Source organism: Anguilla rostrata, chromosome 11, assembly GCF_018555375.3.
Source record: "Anguilla rostrata isolate EN2019 chromosome 11, ASM1855537v3, whole genome shotgun sequence".
In the NCBI taxonomy this organism is placed as follows: Eukaryota; Metazoa; Chordata; class Actinopteri; order Anguilliformes; family Anguillidae; genus Anguilla; species Anguilla rostrata.
Window position 1 is genome coordinate 11,764,715 of NC_057943.1, and position 22,639 is coordinate 11,787,353.

The 22,639-nt window shown below is 46.0% G+C and overlaps 1 protein-coding gene across 1 annotated transcript; it reads left to right on the top strand.

The window, feature by feature from the left end:
• The first annotated feature begins 3,722 nt into the window (after positions 1-3,722).
• Positions 3,723-21,666, top strand: ttc34 (tetratricopeptide repeat domain 34). The gene is made up of 8 exons (XM_064297920.1): positions 3,723-3,948; positions 5,279-7,059; positions 7,583-7,805; positions 9,984-10,176; positions 12,158-12,324; positions 14,455-14,728; positions 14,921-15,135; positions 16,261-21,666. The coding sequence occupies exons 2-8, from the start codon at positions 5,339-5,341 to the stop codon at positions 16,789-16,791; spliced, it is 3,324 nt and encodes a 1,107-aa protein (XP_064153990.1). The 5' UTR covers positions 3,723-3,948; positions 5,279-5,338; the 3' UTR covers positions 16,792-21,666.
• The last annotated feature ends 973 nt before the right edge of the window (positions 21,667-22,639 follow it).

Genomic DNA, 22,639 nt, shown 5'->3' on the forward strand with positions numbered 1-22,639 from the left:
ATTATCGACCAGTTCAGCCATTTCAGTGCTGGTGATATTTTGACTAGGAAGACAGCCTCTGAAATTGTGGAGGGCTTCATACATAGCTGGATATGAGTCCATGGGGCTCCACAGAAACCGTTTAGTGACAATGGGGGAGAATTCAACAATGTTGAAGTAAGGGATTTGGCTGAAACTTTCAACACTGAAATCAAAACCACAGCAACTTATAGCCCCTGGAGTAATGGTCTTTTACAGCGCCATAATCAAACACTGACTAAGATTCTGTTGAAACTGAAGCACAGCACTGGATGTGACTAGGACACAGCTCTTAATTGGTATAGTGGCAAAAAACTCAATGTACAATGTTCATGATTACAGTCCTTACCAACCTGTTTTTGGGCAGAATCCAAATCGCCTATCCGTCCTTTCAAATAATCCACCAGCATTGGAGAATATGGCAGTGAGTACATAGCTGAATTTATGGCATTCATGGAAGCAGAATGCTCAGAATGGATCCTATTTGTGGAGCCAGGGAGGTCAGACTTGCAGTGTTCTAATGGCTGGATAAAACCTGCTGTGTCATTTGTGCCTTAGGCAGTCAAGTTGATGATTTTATCTGAATTTGAGAACACTGTCATTCCAAACCTGAAAACCACTTTTGAGATAGGATGGGAAAAAGTGGATAAATTCTACTTTTTGTGGGTATAGAGCTGGCCAATACTGATGCATTGAGATGCAACACCATGGCTACAGCAAGAATCTACACTCAATTTAGCTAGAGCCATCAATATTGAATGCAGCTGAATCTGATCAGCTTGGGTCAAAAATGAGTTAGATTCTATGGGTCGCATGTCACACAAGACCAGATGTAATGTTTAATGTGTGCAGTTTAGCCTCATCGGTGGAATGTGTAGCCGTGCAAAGTATAAATGTGGTTAATAACATTATTTGATATTGAAATCAGAGCATGTGGTGCTTAGGTTCCAGCACTTGGGCAAAGAGAACTCCTTGAAGCTGGTTGTGTTTAGTAATGCCTTCTTTGATAATTTAATGGATATAGGGACACAAGGCAGGTATCTTGATGTGCTAATGGGAAAAGAAGGAGAGTTCTCACCTCTTGGATGGAATTCCAACGAATTTTGAGTAATGTCAGAGGCACTCTATCTTTGCCACTCACCCGTGTAACTGATAATTACTCACTTTTTGATGCAATCATGTCCTCAAAATTTGTCACAGAGAAAGGCTGCATCCTGAGATTAGATGATTCAAAGAACTAATTCAAGACAAGAAAATCCAGACAATTGTGCGGTCAGCATTAGATGACCAGCTGGCTGACAGTTTTACCAAGAAGGGGACCTCTTCAGTACTGAGAACTGTGAGTCATGGATAATGATAATTGCTGGAGCTGTAATAATGAACTTTGCACAATAAGCAATTCTATGTACATAAGAAACTCTCTCAAGAAGAAATGTTTTGTTTTTCATAGAAAGAGAAGGAGAATGTTAAATTATGTTACATTAATTACAGCTCATAGTGCCATGTTATGTGAAGGAAGTAATTCAGCAAAGTTAGTTGTACATGTGTGGAAAATTTCATTAAAAGGTTGAACTTTGCATTGAGTGAATGAACAGACTGTCCCTAAACCCATACTGCCATATTCTAGGCCTACTTGGTTTTTATTCGCCTGCATCTTGCGAGCTTATTTAAAAAAAACAAGACAGCGGAACTCTGACTTTTGACCGCGTACACCCACAGTCTAAGTGGCCAGCAGTTTTACTCTGGAAATGCCTAAATTATTCCTTGCCTGCGTTATATACCTGTTACATTATGAGAGAAATATGTGAAATTACTTGGCTATCATCCACTGTTAATGGATGATAATCGTCCTCCTTACAATATCTACCATTCTAGATAGTTGGTGTCAGGCTTAAACAAAGCTTATATATATTATATCTCACACACACACACGCACACACAGAAGGGTGACAAATTAAAGGAAAACCCAACATGAAGTGTCTTAGTAAGGTGTTTGACCATGAACCCCCAGAACAGCTTCAATGCACCATCGCATAGATTCTACAAGTATCTGTAACTCACATGAGAGGGAAGGAACACCATTCTTCCGAAAGATATTCTCTTATTTGGTGTTTTGATGATGGTGGTGGAAAGCGCTGTCCAACACGTTGGTCCAAAATCTCACAAAAATCTAAAATCTCCCAATCTGTCATATGGTGAAACCCCTAGTGTAATTTACTGTTGGTCTCTCTCAGAACTGACTTCTATTTGCAGGTAGCTACTCCCTAAGATGTCAAATCAATGAAATGCTGCTGTTGGCCTCTGGACAGCTTTTCTTTAGGCAGTTTAATATAAGTGGGGTTGAACTCAACAGGTGGAATTTGTTACTTTAGTTGATGTGATCTCATGAAAATGGAATACGCTTAGCCCAATTTAGGCTGTTGATGGGGGGGGGGGGGGGTGGGAGTCCTTCTAAAGTCATTTTCATATTTTTATATGTACTTCTGAAGACATCTAAATGCATATTTCATTTTGACATTAGGTTATACAGAGGTGCGTATATTGGAGTATAAATAAACTTTCTGAGTGAAAAATGCACTTTGTAGGACTTCTTTGATTTGGCACCACCTTCGGTCCTTTTCTCCTTTCCCCTCCCCATGTGTGCCCGCTTCAGGGTTTTGTATATTTTGTATATATTTGCACCTGTACACCTTCACTACTGTAAATAAACTCCCTGCACTGAAAAGTCCGGTCAGCTTATTTTTCTTTCTTCACTTGGATAGTTATTGTCCCTCCTTTCCTCTAGACCACCATCTGGGACGTAACACCAACGAAGATTCAACGCTTTTTATATAGTTCGTATTTCAGCAATAATCTGCGCGGGTCTCTTCTGGCTGGACTACCGGCATCTGCCACCAGACCCCTGCAGCTCATTCAGAATGCTGCGGCTCGTCTGGTCTTCAACCTACCCAGACACTCCCACGTAACTCCCCTGCTCACTACCCTCCACTGGCTGCCTGTTATAGCTCGCATCAAATTCAAAACATTGGTTCTAGCATACCAGGCAGTCAAGGGATCAGCCCCAGCATACCTTCAAAAGATATTCAAACCCTACATGCCAGCCAGATCCCTCCGTTCTGCTACCTCAGGACGCCTAGCACCTCCCCCTCTTCGCACCTGCACTTCCAGAACACGTCTCCTCTCTGTTCTGGCCCCACGATGGTGGAATGACCTCCCTGTGGAGGTCAGAACAGCTGAGACTGTGACCCATTTCAAACAACGACTGAAGACCCACCTCTTCAGGCTGCACCTCTCCCCATCCCTTCCCCCCCTGTAAATGACTAAACTTAGGGTTGTAACTAGGCAGCTGTTTAATAGGTGACTTAGTTGATGCGCCAGTCTTAACGACTACTTGTATTTTTATTTATTTTTATTTTTCCATAGATTGCGTTGTTGCCGTTCTCGTTGTTAGTGTTAATCAGTTTAACCACCAGGGTCCAGGTTGAACTATGCGGTTGTTCCCTGTACTTGGACCGGTACTTCTCTCTAGGGGTTTCGTCATACTTGTTCCTGGTTATGGTTATACACTTTGTTGTACGTCGCTCTGGATAAGAGCGTCTGCCAAATGCCTGTAATGTAATGTAATGTCTTGAAGTGCTGCGCTGCGGCTGAATGTATTCATTCTGGTAAGTGTATGTCGTTACCCTAGAAACCGAACACATGTGCTTGTACACGAAAGTAAAAAGGTCCGCCCCTTTCTTCTCCTGAAATGCGAAAAGTTCAAACAGTGAACACCTTTTTCTGTCTTCCTCGTGAGATTTTCTTCTTTTTATTCTTTGTAATTGTGGACGTCATAAGATGTGATAAGAAAACGTTTAAATGTTGTAAAACTATGTGGCTAGCACTTAAGTCCAAACCTAACTCGACTGCATGTTAAGAAAACGTAGAAAGGTAAGTTAGCTAGCCAACTAGCTCGCCTGCTAACATTGCTGTTGTCTTAAATTACAAAGTAGCAAGTATGGGATCTGCGTATTGTGTTTCCAAAAGGAAAAGAATGACTTTTTCAGTCATATAAAAATGAAGACTGGCTGATAAGATATAATTTGCAGATTCACAGACGCGACGTTCAGGATTATGTTAAGGATTGTTAAATGCATTAATGTATGTTGGTGTAAGGATGTTAACCTTTTTTTCACCAAGTAGCCTAACGTTACCGTTGATTTCTTGGATGATTTCTGTTTGCAACTATCTGGTGAAGTACGCTTCAGCGATCTCTGGTAACTGGCGGAGCGTTATAGTGGGCAGCGGGCAGTGTGTGTGTCGGATAAATCATTCATTCGAGGTCACGCAGTTTTAGTTATACGTAGCCTATTTATAAGCATGGCCAGTTCTAAATTTCAAAGAAGTTGTTTCTGTGATTTGTATCACATAAAGTAGCAACTCAAATATGGGAGACAGCTGAAAAGTCATGCGGGCTGTGGTTGAATTCACCTACCAAAAAACAACGCAATCCAACGTCTGCAGGTGGAAGTGGGTTAGAGAGGCATCCATTTGTATACACTGTGGCATGAGCCAGGCGAAGTGTGGTCTGATTTATAGCCCTTATCTCCAGCAGGGCAGCCCTGCTGCGTGGTTTGTTCTGTTACTACCCACACTATATTCCAGGCATGGCTAATGAGTACTGAGTAATGAGTGTCTGTCCAGTGAGATTAGCTTGATCAGCTCTTATGTAGGATTGCTGTATTATACTCACTCAACATTAATAGGGCTGGTAATCTTCTTAGTGTACATTTACATTATGGTATTTTATTGTGCTCCTGATGTTATGTTACTGTTGGGAATACAATGCATCACACGTTGGCTTCCTTGCTCCTCTTTACCGAAATATGCAATTGAATCAATAATATGTACTGACGTAGCCCACTTGGCATCAGAGAAGCCATAAACTAATAAGCAGAGTTGTTTTTATGGTGCAATATTATATTCATTCAATGCTAATTGGATTCATTGAGAAAAAAAGAGGGCGATCATTCATAATTGACACGAGAAAGTCCAGGCTATGCAGAAAAAAACCAGCTGCCTCCAGTCAGTTAATTTCCTTGAATTGAAAAAGAAGAAACCTTGCACATCTTAAATCTTCAACGCTCTCGCTGAAATGCTTCCTGTTCACATTTAGTTTCTGTATCTGTTTATGAGATATTTCAAGAGGACACCCCAACCCCCCACCCCTGCCCTGTGTGCTGTTCCTGTGCTTCCCACCCTGTCTTTGTGATGTGTACAGGATCTGGCTCCCTGGGGTGTAATGTGATGAGAACGAGGAGAAAAGAGTGGCCTGGTTGTGATGGCGCTACGGAAGGGGGCTGGAGTTTCGGAGCTGTGCAGGGAAGGCGATGAGCTCCTGGGGGAAGGAGAGCCAGAGAGAGCCACCGCTCTCTACGTCGCTGCCTTCGGGACGCACGCCGGCTCCACCCTGTCTCACGTGAGGGGGCTGGGGGCGGCCAGGTTGGCGGGGGTGATTTCCACTCTGGAAGCCTGGCTGGATGGCCGGGGGGATGCCAGTGGCGCCGGAGAGGGCCTCAACAAAGGCCTGGCAGCTGTGTTCCTGTCAACGCTCAGCCCCAACAACCTCGCCGCTTCCCTGTACAAGATGGAGTCCGTCCTCCTGGGCGGCGGCCAGTGCTGCGAGGAGGTTGCTGTGCGCTGCTCTGCCCTGCTGGATGGAAACGGTGTTCCCCAGGTGGAAGGTTCCGCGCGCCTGACCCTGGAGCTCACCAGGGCCCTAGCCTGCTTGCTCTCCCAGCCCCACAGCCCCACGGGCCCACTCCTCTACCTCAGGGCTTTCCGAGAGAACGAGGCGGAGACTGGGAGACTGCTGAAGAGCAGGCAGGCGCTGCACCTGCCCAGGATAGTGAAAGCCTTCCTGCAGTACCTGGTGCAGCTGACCCCTGCGTCCCAAGGCGAGAACGAGGCTCGGGAAGGGGCGCGGCCAAGCGGGCCGCCGGACCCGGCACCCTCCTCCGAATGCATGCGGTTCCTGGCGTCTGTGTGCCCAGAGGACACGCGTGTGCAGGAAGTGCGGGCGGCAATGTTGCTCCACAAGGGCAGGTTTGAGGAGAGCGCTGAGGCCTACTCCCGGGCCCTGCAGGGGGGCGGGACGTGGACAGAGACGCCCCCGGTAGCGGAAAAGACGGCCCCCGACTCGCTGCCGCCGGAGAGGAAGGGCTGTCTCCTGGTCGGCAGGGCTGCCGCCAGCTTCATGGCAGGCGGAAGGGCGACCGAGGCCTGCAGGGATCTGGGGCAGGCCTTTGAGATCCACCCTGCCGCCGCCAGGCTGCACTTCCAGAGGCTGTTCTCTGACAGCGGCACGGCGCAGGCGGCTCGGGCGCAGCTGCGGCAGCAGGCCGAGAGGGCCCTGTCGGAGCACAGGGAGGCCGTTTTGGCGCGCCCCGACCTGCGCTCCTCCATGGGTGCGGAGCAGCTGGACCCCGTGATCGCGCAGCTGCGTGCGCTGTGCCACCTGGAGCCGGGAGGGGGCAGCAGAGAGCTGAGGGTGCGCCTGGCTGACTGCCTGCTCCTCCGCGGGGAGTTCAAGGAGGCCCTGTCCATCTGCAGCCAGCTGGCTGCCGCGGCCTCCCCGGCCGGGCAGAGCTACCAGAACACCGTGCACGTGCTCCGGGGCTACGCGCGCCTCCTCTCCGACGACCATCAGGGGGCGGCGGAGGACTTTCAGGCGGTGATCGAGCACAGCGCCCCCCACCCGTCCAGCTGCGTGCGCGCGCTCTGCGGCCGGGGGCTCCTGCGCATGCTGGCGGGGTCGCCCTACCTGACGGCCCTGGACTACGTGACGGCCAGCCGGCTTCAGCCGCAGGACGCCGCGCTGACCGTGCGCTGTCTGGTGCCCTGGAACCGACGGGGGCTCCTCTGCACCGTGCTCCTGGAGCAAGGCCGGGTGATGCTGGAGGGGCCTCAGAACCAGGACCCCGCCCCAGGCTCCCCTCTGCAGCAGGGACATCAACCCCCACCCACACAGGGGAGAGAGAGCTGCTCCACCAACAAAGAAGAGTAACCGCTGTCTCTCCCTATGCATATGCATTTACACAGATCTGTGGCTTACTTCAGGGACCAAATGTGGCATCAGTTTTATGCTAGTAGTCATTTCCTCTTTTTTTGTAATGTATATGCTTAGTGAAGGCAAATGTTGAGGTATATAAAAAGAGAAGTAGTGCACAGACATCTGTCCAAGTTCACAGGTTCCGAATAGGGTTGATGTGGAATAAAAAGGAACTATCACATACTGTGAAATACTTCGAAAGAAAATTTAATGGTGCCAAACAATGTTTTCATTGACAACGACCTTCACCAGGTATATCTTGCAATGCTAGACTGTTGTGGATTTCAATGTTGTTTGGCACCATTAAATTTGTTTTAGTAGCATGTCATGCACTGTGTGCGGATTGCGTGTATGATCACATATTGAATAAGAACGGGCTTTGCACAAACCTGTTACGTATGTACCCGTGTTACTGCGTTCACTTATATGCATATCTTGGCTGTGATGTGCGCCTGACTGCGTTGTGTGTCGCAGGACGGCCGTTGGAGTGCACGCCCTGGCCGTTCTCCTCGCGGAGCTGGAGCCTGGCGCGGACGGGCCGCAGATCCTGGCGGCCGATTCGCTTTACTGCCTGGGCAGAGTGGAGGAGGCGCACCGCCTCCTGCTGTCCATCGGGAAGAGCTCCCCGCGCTCGCCCGTCCTCGCCCGCCTCGCCATGCTGCAGCTCCACCGCGGCTTCCTCTACGACGCCAACCAGGCAAGAAGATAAGATTTACTGTCCCTGAGGAAATTTGTCTCCGACAAACAATACGTGCTGTCCAAGACACAGACACATTTTTCATTAAGACATACAACATACACAAGATGGAAACAACATGAGCAAAATTACGCAATGTGAAAAACATTGTAGAGTACATACAAGGGACACAAATGACAAAACTGCTAAAAACTGGTAAAATATCTTTTTGCGGATTTCACCTAGGTGTTTTTCAATCTTGAGCTATCTACCAGCAGAGAGCACTGTTTGCTAATTCTTAAATAATTTTAACAGCCTTGCTTTAGTCCGGTGTCTGTTATGCATGCTGGGATTACAGACATCCAATATCTCATCTAAAATTATGGGCATTCATATGGAGTTGGTTCACCCTTTGCTCTAACAACCTCCAACCAGTGAAGGCTTTATACTAGATGTTGGAGCATTACTGACTGGGGGTACTGTCATACTGAAACAGGAAAGGGCCTTCCCCAAATTGGTGGGGAAGCACAAAATCATCTAGAATGTGATTGTATGCTGTGAAGTTAAGATTCGTTTTCAATTGAACTAAGGGGCCTTGCTCAAGCCATGAAAAACAGCCCCAGACCAAACAGTGTCAAGATACTTTCTGTCATATAGTGTATATAACTAGAATTGCTTCAGTAAATATCCTGCCGCTTAAATGGATTGTATATAAAGATTGTAAGTTCTGTAAAGCTTGATTTACACTTAGCAAGTGTTCCAGTTGTTGCCAACAATCGGTCTTGCCTTGCTGTCGTGATGGTGCACACACTAGGAAACTGGGAACAGAATGAGGGTTTCACACAAGGACTCATTAGCCAGATTCTTAAAGGCATAATATGCTGGATTTTTACCTTGAAAATATTATAAAATAACCATGCTCAGTCATATCTACAATGCACTGGCAATCTCTGTATTTGCACACATTTGCTGAATCTGTGCTCCTCTGCCTGTATGTCTTCTTTCAGGATGTGTTTGGGATGCTTCTGGGTGTGACACTCTTTTCTGTGTGGGGAGGGGTGGGTGTGACCACGGAGTCTGTGGGATGGGATCTGGTTTCAGCAGAGCATTTGTAGCTAGCTGTGGCTACCGCAGTGGCATAGGTGAAGAACCAAAACTACAGCGAATTGAAACGACAATCCCTGAAATGGTTCCAAAACCAGAGTCTACCTTATAAATGTATTTTCCTTGAGGGCAGCTATTTAACAGTGGAGATATAAACAATGTTGTGTAAACAGATGTAAAAAATAAAAAAGGGGGGTGAGTGGATAGGGTTGGGGACAGAGGAGGAGCTTTCTTTGATTGTAAACGCAGAACCAGAGCAAGGCTAAAAATCATGCATAGTCTGCTTTTTACATCTTGTCTCAAACTTTTTAAGAATTTTGCGGAAGTTGTTAAAGTGCGTTAATTTCCTGCCTGTTCTGTTTATCTTCCTCTTAAGCTTAAATCCCATTGGCTATTGCCAGGGTTGGTCTCAGATTTTTGTCTTTGTTTCTCGGCCAACAAGATCATGGCCAACATTTTTGTTGATGAGGGGGGTTGGCAAAATCATGAGACTTGAGTCCTTTTACGCTAGAGGATAATTAGTGCGATTCTTGCTCCAGTCAGGCTTAAAATGGGGGAAATTATCACATTAAGTCTGAACCAAGCGGAAGTTGCTCTGGATAAGGGTATCTGCTAAAATGTCTAAAAACTTTTAAAGTAATGGGATGTATCAGTGAGTAAGGGCACATAGGGCGACATAGCTCAGGAGGTATGACCGATTGTCTGGCAGTCGGAGGGTTGCCGGTTCAAACCCCGCCCTGGGCATGTCGAAGTGTCCTTGAGCAAGACACCTAACCCCTAACCCCTAACCCCTAACTGCTCTGGCGAATGAGAGGCATCAATTGTAAAGCGCTTTGGATAAAAGCGCTATATAAATGCAGTCCATTTACCATTTACATGTAGAGGAAGAAAGAGATGAAGAAGAAAACCGCATGGCTTCACTTCTGTCTGGGGGAAAATGTTATATAAACCAAAGTAAAATGTCCTTGCTATGAATGGGCGTGTAAAGGCTCTTTATAATACATCCAGATAGTAAAATGCATCTTCCTAAAAAAGGACTGCGTAATCTCCACCATGTTGGCGAGAGCTTTGACAGTGCATCCCATCCCATTGCAGCTTTTGAAGAAACTGACCCAGTGCGGTGATACCAGCTGCTTGCGCCCCCTGCTGACGGTGGCGTCGCCGGAGGACCGGGCGCTGCTGCAGAGGCACTGCCACGCCGCCGCCAGCCGCATCCTGGAGAGCCAGCGGGAGGATGCGGGCGTCAGGGAGGCCGTGGCCTACCTGTCCATCGCCATCATGGCTTCTGGTGAGCGCGTGCCTTTCCCAGACCATGACCGTGAGTAGACTCATCACTTTGCCCACTGTCATCACATCCTTAGTCAGTTCAGTTCAGTTCGAATCGATTTGATTTGATTCAATTCAATTAGATTCAATTCAGTTCAGTTCAGTTCAGTTCAATTAGATTTGATGCAGTTCAATTCAATTCAAAGAGCTTTTTTGGCATGTATGATGAAACAATATTGCCAGACATACATAAATAAAATAATATTTAACATTTTATTGATTTTAATAGTGAGATGCAAGAATAGTTAACCCAATCGTTTAACAGATACCCAGACTCCCTTCCTCTGTGACATGCTATGACATATCTCGTCACAACAGGGCCAGTTATTCCCTCACCGAAGACTATTTTTAATTTTTTTTTTGGGCTTAGGTGAGGAAATTCAGGCATTGTTTTTAGCATGTCATCTTTGAATGTTCGACACTATCACAGAAGGGGCCTGTGCATTATCTTTGGATAGTTGTTTTTCTGTGGATATGTTCCAGGTAAAACCATGGCAGTGGCATGGCAGCAAATAGCCACTTGTTTTTGAAGACAGAGCAGAGTGTTCCCCCAGTAACCAGAGCATTAATGATTCTTGATTTGACATGTGCAGTAAGGAGGTCAGATAATGACTGACAGATAATGACTCTTCATTGGTTTTTGTGGGAGATTGCAAATGTTGACCGTACAGTAACAGCTGTCTGTTGATGGTCTGCCTTTAAACCGCTAAACTACCTCTGGGTTTCTCCTCTTTCTGTTTTCGTTCATCTGGGTTTTCAGAAAACACTCAGAGGAAGCTAATTAAATCTTTTGATAAATCCCCTCACAGGGTTTGCAAATGCTTAGTCAAAACACTTACTGCAAAGTCTCTTCTGCATTTAGCGCGGCTTTTAAAAACCGGTTAGTAAAGTCACCCCGGCGGTTGCCGCGTAGTTCGCGGAAGCCTCGAGCAAGAGTTACCGTTCCTTAAAACGGAAAATGGAGTCACGGACATTTAGCGCCTCTCCCGCTGCCCGTCTGAAAGGCCAGCGCTAAATCACTTCTTAATGTCTCCTGGCTGGATGACACCAAACGCCCCATTTCTCTGAAATGTCAGGGAATCGCAGCTACCCTGCGGGAGTGTGTTTGTAACCTTACGCGGGGAGCAGTTCTCAGAACCATTAGAGAAGGAACACTGCGTGCATTTGAGGGTGTGTGTGCATGCGCGTGTGTATGATTGTGTGTGTCCGTTTGTGTGTGTGTGTGTGTGTGTGTGTGCACAGATTGTCCTTAAGTGCGCTCCTGCCTTTGCGTGTGTACGGTATTTCGGTGTATGTGTGCTTTTGTGTGTGCGTGTGACTCTCGTGTTTGTGTGCACAGTATGTGTGTGTCTGACATCAGTCATGTCATGTGAACTTCACAATACCCATTCATTTGATTCACTGCTACTCGTGTTAAAACCCATACTGGAATGAATAATGGTTCCCCAACCCAGTGTGAACTGACTGACCGTCACTGGCACAGGGGACGTACTGGTTTACGTAGTTACTGTATATTTGCCCTGCTGGGGGATTTTCAGGCCAAGAGCTGAGGTAGTGACGTGTAGTACAGTCCGGTGTTGACCAGCGGTGATGTGCATTTTCACGCCATTGAGAAAACGTCTTTGATATCACAGATTTTAAAGCACAATTGTTTCAGCAGCATTTGGATGATAATGGTGTGCCATTTTGCTTCTTGCTGAATTAACACTGAAGCAGGACAGCATGAGTCAACAAAAACCAGGACGAAATGGCGACACTCTACAAAGGGTACAGCATGAGACCCATGTAAAGACTGCATCAGCACTTCATTAACATTCAAAAACACACGCAAACTGAAAGAGACTGTCATACTGTGACTAGGAGGTTATTTTAACTGAAACGTGTGATACTTGTGAGATGAATCCAAGGAATGTAATTACTGTGCTTTCTGAAACGTGCTATAGGTGGTGAGGCGACGGAGTCTTTGTTGGCGAGGGCCCGATGTTACGTGCTTCTGGGCCAGCGTAAGACCGCCATCTTTGACTTCAGTGCCATCCTTAAGGAGCACACTGAGCATGTGCAGGCTCTGTGTGGGAGGGGCTTCACCTACCTCATGCTAAACCAACAGAAGGTACGCTAAGAATTTAGCTTCCTTTTTGGTGCTGTGATGGAGAACAACACACAAGCAAAGCATGCATTTATAAATTAAGTTCTTATCAGATCTCCAGGACTCGTTAGTGTCCAAATGATAATGTTTTTGTTCTTCTTCTTCTAAAACTCTGCTGTGATCAGGTGCTTGTGTAGACTGTATAACCTTCTGTGCTTGCTGAAGCCTCTTGGCATTTGAGTGTTGATGGACGGATGGGTACTGCAGGTAGGATGGGGGGGGGGGGGCAGATGCGATCAGACACCTGTGTGGCAAGCAGGGGGGGGTGGTATTGAATAGGGATGGCTGCGCTGATAGAGACCGGCGAAAGTTGATTGTGCCTGCTGTGGCGCTGATAGTGTGCGGATGCCATTAAGATAAGGGGGATTAGGAAGGGCTGAGACAGCCTTCAGAATGCAGAGAGAGAGAGGGAGAGGAGAGAGAGAGGGAGAGAGTGAGAGACAGGGTGGGGGACATAAAGAGGGAGAGAGTGAGAGAGTGAGGGAAAAGGTGTGTGTGTGTGTGTGTGTGTGTGAGAGAGAGAAAGAGAGAGACAGAGACAGGAGTAAAGATCTGGAAAGCTTAGCTACGCAGTCTTTCCAAAACTTACTGTCAGTGAAGTTTCACTGTTATTAGAGTGTAATTGTGAGTTCCACTAGACAGATTTGGACGCTCTATGTAACGCTAGTTCACTAGACAGATTTGGACGCATTTGTAAGCCTGTCCAATTGCTACGGTATCCTCCACCAATTTGTCTATTCACAGATTAGCATGTCCACTGATGCACTGGCTCCTGGCCACCACTCCTCTTTGCTCTGTAGTTCAGCAGTGGAGCTTTGGAGGAGCACACATGTTCTATAGGCATCAGCTTAGAGGAATGAGGCGGAGACAACCCAGCGTACTCAAATCTTCCTTCCCTGTACAGGGCTGTCCCAGGGCTCACAGTCACAGTCCTCAAGGGCGTTGGCAGGTTTCAGTTCCAGACCGTGGGGCACATCATTGCTTTAGCTGAACGCAGTGCCCAAGAGGGGTCATGACTGTTCTGTAGCTCTGCTTCTTTTTGGTTTTCTTACGTCTGGGGTGAAACTTGAGTGTTCTATTTATGTATGTGTATGTGCGCCTGTGGGTGTGCCTGTGAGTGCTTATATATATATATATATATATATATATATGTGTGTGTGTGTGCATGTGTGAATATGTGTGTGTGCGTGTGTGTGTGTGTGTGTGAATATGTGTGCGTGCGTGCGTGTGTGTGTCCGTACCTGCGTGTACGTGTATGTACGTGTGTGTGTGTGTGTGTGTGTGTGTGTGTGTGTGTGAATATGTGTGTGTGTGTGTGTGTGTGTGTGTGAATATGTGTGCGTGCGTGCGTCCGTACCTGCGTGTACGTGTATGTACGTGTGTGTGTGTGTGTGTGTGTTTGTGTGCTTGTGTGCATTTCGTGGGAAGGCTTGATGTTGAGCCCTGAGTGATTTTCCAGATTGCGCACAGTAACAAAAGGAGTGTAATCACAGGGTTGTGAGAATTACAGGCGGAACAGCGTTCAGCTTGGGGAACAGCACAGGAGCCAGGAGGATGGTGAATCATTATGCATCTTTGTCCTGATAAAAAGGATTCTACAGGGACAGCTATCTGAATAAAACATAAAAAGACACAGTGCTGCCTGCATTTAAAATGATGAAGGTTCTTTGAAAGTTCTTTTTTTTTTTTCCTTTTTTACCTCTGGCATCATTTTATGGGCATGGGGCGATAATCGTAGAGATTATTTTTATCTCTGTTTTGGTAGATTGAGCCCACTGTTTTTGAGGTGTGTGGAGTCACATTGGATTGACAGACTGAAAAGGGCCACATGAGTATATATTAGATGCTGAGATGAACACTGCTTATGTGAGCACTGCCTTGCCTTCACAAACATTAAGTCCTCCAGTCATTAACCTAGATTCAACCTTCAAGTAAGAATGCTTAGTGGGTGTTAGCAGACACACACACCCTATACACATTCACATAGATATACATACTGTATATCTATGCTAAATCTGTTACACATTAAGGGAAAAGCCTCAGTTTGTATGTAGATATGTTTCTTAGTGAGACATACTGTGTGTCATTTTCCAGGAATGCACCAGAGACATTTTGGCAGCTCTCCAGGTGGACTGTAATGCAGTCACTCAGGATATCCTGTCCCTGAAGGACACAGGCAGAAAGCTTGTCTGCGATTGGCTGCAGAAGTACTGCAGGGCCAATCTCTCTGACGTCATAGCGGCCAATCCAGTTCCCTGCAAGGAGGAGCACCTAAGAGAAGCCTTTCTGATTGGTGGGGCCCTAATGAAAACTGATTCCAGAGACCCCAGATGGCATCTCCTGTACGTAGACACCCTGCTTGCCAAAGGTGAGACAGAAACTGAGACATGGTTTTTCTTTTCTGTTAGCTACTGGCTTCCTGGGGAAGGGGTAGTCTCATTGTCATCGTAGTGTGCTTATGACATTTTCTGTTACCCGTTTTTCGGGTCCAAGTGCAGAGTTGAATAAAATGTGCAAAATTCAGTGTCTCAGTGTGTCTCCAACTCCCGTGTGTTCTCAGGTGCGGTGAAGGCAGCAGCTGCTCACCTGGGCCAGGTCTTTGGCCAGGAGCCTCGGGAAGCAGCCGCCCAGGCCAGGTGGGGGGTGGTGGAGTCATGGCAGCAGAACTTTGGAGCTGCAGGCAGGAGGCTGAGCAGAATCGCAGAGAGAGACTCTTCCACCCTGGACTTCCTGCTGGATCTGATCACTTCAGCTCACAGGGGTCTCCTTGCACAGGTAACACATGGCCCAGTGATAGAGCTGTGTAATGCACAGATCTGGCTGCAGCAGCCCTAGGGAGGACACCCACATGGATGCACGCACGCACACACGCATGCATGCACGCACGCACACACACACACACACAGATATACACACACACACACACACACACACAGATATACACACACTCACATACACACAGACACACACACAGATATACACACGCACGCACACGCACACATGCACACACAAACACACAAACATGCACACAAACACACATGCACACGAACAGACACACACACGCACACACACACACACACCTACACACACACACGCACACACACACACACCTACACACCTACACACACACATGCACACACACACACACACACACACACACACACACACACACGCGCGCACACACACACACACAGTGTCTAAAGTGAGACTCAGAGGTACAGAGCCCAGTGCTGCTCTGCCCTCTGATGCTGTGGGACCCCATGGCCTCAGCGTTTCAGTAATTGCTGTCACAGCTTATCATTAATATAATTACGCTGGAAGGATTGTATGGAGGTGAAAAATGTTACAGAAGCACTCAGCTTGAGAAAAGAGGGAGGAACCACAAAGAGCGCATAAATCATAATTACTGTGTAGCGCTGTGCAAGCTTGTCGACCGCACAGCAGCCTCTTACTACTTTTCCCCCTCTTCATTTTGGCTAAGTTTGTTTGTCGTAGTGTTACCTGTAAGCGTATCTTGCAATTTTATTCTTGTAACTGTTGGCTGCTTTGTCCTTTGATAAACTGGATATATGTATTTAAAATGGATGCGCAGACCATTTTTAAATATGGTGTGGGACGCAGTCCGTCGGACGGCAGACTCCCAGGCGAGTCACATCGTCCTGCATGGATGGGGGTTTGATTCCCGCCATGGCACTTTCTCAGCTGTGCTCCCTTCTCTAGCTGTTACCTTCTCTGCTTTCTAACTGCCTGAAAAAAGCAGAAAATAGGAATAGAGCACATTGCCTGTCCTGCTGACCTTTAAAAAAAAAGGATGCACTATCGCTGTTTCATGTATTTTTGACCAATCAGCACTGGAGGGCAAGGAAGGAGTTTTACTCAGAAACTCTTTGTTGCTGGCAGGCCGCTGCTCGGGAGGCGGAGCATGTGTCTGAGCATGGCCAATGGGAGGCAGCGCTGGCTCTGCTGACGGTGGCAGTGGGGGCAGGAGGGGAGGGGGATGTCCAGTTCTACCGGCAGCGGGCGGCGTGCCTGTCACGGCTGGGCCTCCACGAGCGCGCCGTTTCCGACCTGGACCGGGTGGTGCGCGGCCACGGCGATGGGGCGGAGCCTGAGGCGCGGGCGGCGGACCTGTGCCGGCGCGGCCGCGGCCTGGTGCTGTGCTCCCGCGAGGAGGCGGCGCTGGAGGACTTCGCCCAGGCGCTGGAGCTGCACCGGGACCACGCCCTGCGCTGCGTGGAGGCGGGGCTTGGGAGGCCGCGGCTGGCCGACTGCTTCCTGCGCGGCGCCCTGCGGCAGTACGGGGAGCGGCAGCTGGGCGGGGCGTGGCGCCTGGCCGAGTGCGGGCTCAGGGTGGACGGCGGCCACGCCAAGCTGCGCCGGCTGAGGGCCCGCCTCAAGCGCGAGTTCAGCGGCTCCTGCATCGTGCACTAGCGCCGGCTGCGGCGGCGGCGACCGCGGCCCCGCGGGGGGAGGAACGCGTCGGACGCAGGGGCGGGGCTTCGGCTGCTCCGGGCCGTAAATATCCTGGTGGCCAGGCCGTTAATCAGAGCGGGGCGGTGACCGCTGGACGACAGCGTACCGGGGACAAGGGAGCGTACGTCTGCCCAGACGGCGGCTAGCTGACAGCTCGTCCCCGGGCCCGCCGCTCGTTTGGGGGCGGCTTCCTGCCTGGCGGACGGCATCTCCTCGTGTCCCCGACCCGGTGGCCAGCGCGGCGCTCACAGCCGCTCTGTCACACGCTCCCTGGTTACAGAAATCCTTCACGGCACCGCCAAAAAACACCACAGCAGCAACTGAAGGCCCAGAGCCCGTCAGAGCTCCCCTGTGGAGTCAGACTGGTGAGACGTATCAGTGTGTCTGTCATCACTGAGAGTGCCCTAGTAGACACGGTAAAGCTGGCCTCGGCCACATCTGATAACATGCATGGTATTAAAGTTGTCTTCCATGTGCTGTTGTGTCCTCCAGGGGGCATGGACGTAATGTGAGTGCAGATTGGGAAGTTTGGGCTAGCTGGGCTGAGTATTCATAGCTTTGGGTCACGGCAAGGACTCTGGCTTCACGAGCATGCACACAGTTCACACTGTGATTGGCTGCTCATTTACGAAACAGAGATGCTTGATATAAGAGCGAAAATCACATAAGAATTCCACTGTGCGGTGCAGATAAATGAGACTCAGTTTCAATTGCTACCATTTCGCCTACATACAATCTCCCTTCATGTAACCACCCCTCAGTACCAGCTCAAATAAGATTCCAGGGCTTTTAACACACTTCTGCAAACTCGTCCCCCAAAGACATCGTTTAATGAAAAAGCTTTCAGTGCTTCTTTTTTTTTTTTGTTGTTTTTTTTTTCTCATTTGTGATTCGTTGAGAGCGTTCAGTCACCACCTGGGCAAGCAGAAACACGAACAGGCATATACTCTGAACATCTAATAAATCCCTAATTATTGAATTAGTTACCCTAGCAGCAGTGTGTAATTACTGCAGAGGCGTTCTTTGGGAACAAACAGCAGGGGCCTCTCTGTATCCTGGTTGATGGGAGACAGAAGAAAACAGGGCTTTTTTTTCCGAGAACCGTCTTTAAACGGAAAAAAGCCAGGTTCTTAGATAAATGGCAATACCAAGGATGCGAACCCCTTTTTTACTTTTAAACATACTGCAATGATTTATTACACAGAATTGCAGTGCTGCCCTGGTGTTTACAAGGAACGTTAAGCTCTGTTGTCAGTAGATAGTGCTATAATCAGGAATCTAATAAGGGCCCTCAATATGCATAGCTTGTGCATGCAATATGCATAGCTTGCATAGCCTCATTAGCATAATCCTTCTGTGTGACGCATAAATCTGGCCATCACAAGGGCTGTGCTCTTTCGCCCATCATGTTTGTGTGTACTGAGCTATTCTTTTCTGCAACCTACCATTTTCCAGTATTTTACCTTAATTAGCCTTTTAAGGGAGTTTAAAAAAAAATTCCCTCTGGAATCACTGACATTAGTTGTAAAGCCCAGTTTGACAACCTGTTTGTAAATGATGTGATACAGAAATGAAGGCAGATTGATTGATGGACTATTAGCCTTGAAACAAAGCCCCATAGAGACTCAGTACTGAAACTATTATTACCCTCCTATTATGGTGCTCAACAGACTTCTTTCTTGCAACAAATTAAGTGGCCCAACAAATTATTACATTTTTATTAGATAGTCAGCAAATTACTTTTTCTCCTGCATTTTATGGCAATATTGTATATTAATAGAAGTGAATACTGTGCAGCCATACTTAACTGCAGTATATTCATCGTCTTAAATCAACAAAGAGCTGCACTTTACCTCGGCGTATTTAATTAAAGTTTTTATTACAGTTTGAAATCTGAGTGAGCTGAAACCCTCCTTCCATAGACGGTGCTTTGCTTTGGTCAGGTATGTACAGTATTACTTCATGGGGCTGCCAGCTGGAGTTGTCAGTTGTCAGTTGGTCAGTGCTGGAATTCTGTCCTATGGGGCGTGTCACTCTACCAAAGACTAGTGCTCAGATAGATAGATAGATAGATAGATACTTTTATTTGTCCCCGTGGGGAAATTGGTTTGCAGCATAATCACAAGGCATTTCATCATAACGTCACAAAAAACACTAATAGACATACTCAATACACATACTTCACACATTGCAATAAATTAGGTGTGAAATATATAAAAAATAGAAATAAAAATAGATAGTTAAGATGGGGGTAACTCCTGCCCAGGCCAGCTGGACATCCTTTATGACCAGGAAGGAGTGGTCAAAGTGCATGGGGGATGAAGTCCTAGTGCATTACCCGTAGCCTATGAGTGCTCTCTGATGATGAAGTTGTTTTTTTGACAACAAATCGAGTTGAATAATTCTTTATTCGACAGCCTACCATGAACATTACAGGAGTAATGAAAGTAATTCCTGTATTCCTCTACAATACAGTTAGGGGTTTGGGTTTTGGAAGATAGTGGCATATCTATGCAGTTTTTAAAGAAGAAAATCATTATTTTAAATTAGGCACTTACTGTTACCTCAATTTAGTACATAAATAAAAAAAATAAATTTAAGGATATAATTTGAGTGTATTATATTATATAATATCTAATAGAGTGGCAATGGTAAAGCCCATCAAAGAGGGGTTATTAATTTTAATGGAAATGTATAGAAATATTGTGAGAATTTCTCGTACCTGGAGTTGGTTGTTAAGCTTTTACCTCACTTATATATTTTTACAATGCAATGTTTAATATGGTGGCTAATAGCTTACCTAGCTTTTCTTGCTGTAATACAGGCTGGTGATGTTTCTGGATATGGTTACTTTAATAGCTTGTTAAAATAATGTGATTGCATTTGTGGTTCTAGGACTCATGGGATAGCATGGCTGACACAAGTTGAGGTGAAATCCAAAGAGATACACCAGCATGAAGGTGCTCGTGAGGGTGCATGCTGGTGTGCACTAAACCCATGCATATAAATGTTACTTCACTTGTGAGGGGACTTCGGTAATTGCAAGTAAAATGCTTGTTCTTTTTTGCTTTTTGGTACAGCTATGGAGTACTGGTCACTTTAAAGACAAGACCTAGAAAACCTAGAACCAATCGTCGCAGTTGTTTGTCTCAAGTTCTGCTCTTAATTATTTAATATGTTAATTATTTAATATTATTTAATATGTCAATCATCTTGAGCTGACATTTTCTACAACTGAAGATTGCACCTACAGTGAGCTCCAAAATGTTTGAAAAAAAGACATTTTTTCTTCATTTGGACTTAATTTTAGATTTGTAATCAAACAATCGACATGTTAAAGTGCATATTCTCAGCTTTTATTTAAGTGTTTTTTGGCTGGACCGCAATAGCGGGGTCAGCCCTATAAACGCGAATGTCTGACTGAGTGAGTGATGAAGTTACATCATTGGTCGACCCAGTTATGAAGTTACACCATTGGTCGGTCGGATGAAGTGTGTTAGGTCCAGCCATGTACTAGGTTTTGACCTGGTCTTGTTTTAATAAACTTTGGTTTCACTTTGTAGAAATTACAGCATATTTTATACATAGCCTGGTCTCATCTGTCCACAAGACCTTTTTCAGAACTTTGCAGGCTCTTTTAGGTACTTCTTAGCAAATCTTCTACAGACAGTAGTCACTGACGCATATGCACCAGCCTCCTGAAGAGTGTTTCTGATCTCTCAGACAGGAGTTTGGGGTTTTTTCTTCATTATTATAATTTATTATCCAGAAACTGTCATTCAGAGCAGAGGTGGGAAAGAATGTGACTCTAACTGTTTCTGGATTTCACTCTTGATTATTTAACCCTTACTCTTGATTATTTAAGCCTGATCTCACATTTTAGGTACATTTCTTGACAGGCTCATGAATGACAGCTGAAGGTTGTTCTCCTGTCCCCATATAAATATTTTACTGTGGACTAACTGTGTTGATGTGCACAGCTAATCATATAATTGGCCAGGCTAATTGGTGGAAAGAAAAACCTGCATAAACACCAGCCTTCCAGAAAGGGAACTGCCCACTTGATCTAGAGCCTATCATTACAAGATACTTTTAAAAGCATTCCATATAACTGTAAGAATCTGCAGGTACAGAGCACACAGCAACAGATGCTAAAATACAAGCATGCAACTGTAATTATTTTTAGCATACATATGATAATTAAAAACAATTATCACATCACATTAATGTATGCACAGAATATAACATTGTATGGATAATGTGTGGTCACCATTTGAAAATTATTCATGAGTAGTTTTCATTATCACTGAGGTTAAATATGGGTTTTTAACATTAAAAATGAAATTAATTTCTCGCATATCTAGAGGAAGTACAAGACCATGTCTTTCCTTATCAGTCAGTTGAAATTGAGGATGGGAATACTTTCTCTAGACAACAGGAGGATTGGAAATCCAACATAAACATGGTACGTCATTGTCCACTGTAAAATGATTATTCTGTCATTGATGATATTGTTTCTGTGTTGGTTAAATGCCTCCAGGAATATGATTAAATGCATTGATCACAATGTCACCTCTGAAACAAAGGCTTCATTGAATTTCGAATGAATTCACATGCAGAGAGCTTTTACACCATTCTTATCACAGAAAGACTGCTGTTGTTCTGTGACCACTGAGTCTGAAGTTCAGTTTTCTCTCTGTCTTTGACTGAAACACCTACAGAGTACTTCACAAATAATTTGAAGTGACTTGCGTGATGATGAATGTATTGTCTTTGAATGTAAAAACTAAATTCATGACATAAATTCATAAATAAAATCTAAGCTAATCCTGACTGGGGCCTTTATGGAGTTTGCATGTTCCCCCTGTGTCCGCATGAGTTTCCTACGGTTTCCTTCCACAGACATGCAGGTTAGGTTAAATTGGAGTGTCTGAATTGCCCCTAGGTATGAGTGTGTGAGTGAATGGTGTGTGTGCCCTGTGATGGACTGGCAAGCTGTCCAGGGTGTACTCCTGCCTCTCGCCCAATGCATGCTGGGATAGCCTCCAGCACTCTGCAACCCTGACCAGGAATAAGCATGTATAAATAATGGATGGATGAAAAATCTAAGCTAGTTATGAATGTAAAGTTTAAATGTGCTGGTATGTATTAACACATGAGCTTTCCTTAAAATATATTTAAATTCACAGAAAAAAAACTCACATGTATGATATATGACATACTGTATATGACATCACTGAGAACAGAAGCCCTGAGAAGAACATGCAGGTTGCAATGAAAGGTGGTCTCTCACTCAGCCTGTTTATGCCTTGGTACTGACAGCTGAATTATGATCAATGACTTGCTGCAAAATAGGATATTTCTGCAAATAAATCTCTCCTCTGTAAACTTCCAAGTGTTAACTCATTGAAATTAAATTCAACATTTGAGCAGGATATTGTTGTTTCAGCTCCTGTGTCTTCCCAGGTCATTCACAGCCATTTTCAGCCACTGACCAGGGATTGAACGTAACAGGAAAAACAATTACATGGACATTGGAATGAAACATGGTTGTGTGCAATGAGCGTAACTACGCTGCAGCTAAGATTAGGTGAATGCCTGGTGAATCCTGCGCTTTTCCTTTAGACAGACTTCCACAGAGCTGCCTCCATGACTGACTGCCTCTCTTACAGTAGGCTTTAGCGCACGGCATCAGAAGTCTTCCATGACTTCCATGCTGCAGGCTACCATGTCACACCGCAAAACCGCTGTGGTTTTTCATATGGAGAGAGCGCAAGTGCTCCCATGAAAACATAGTCCCTGCACC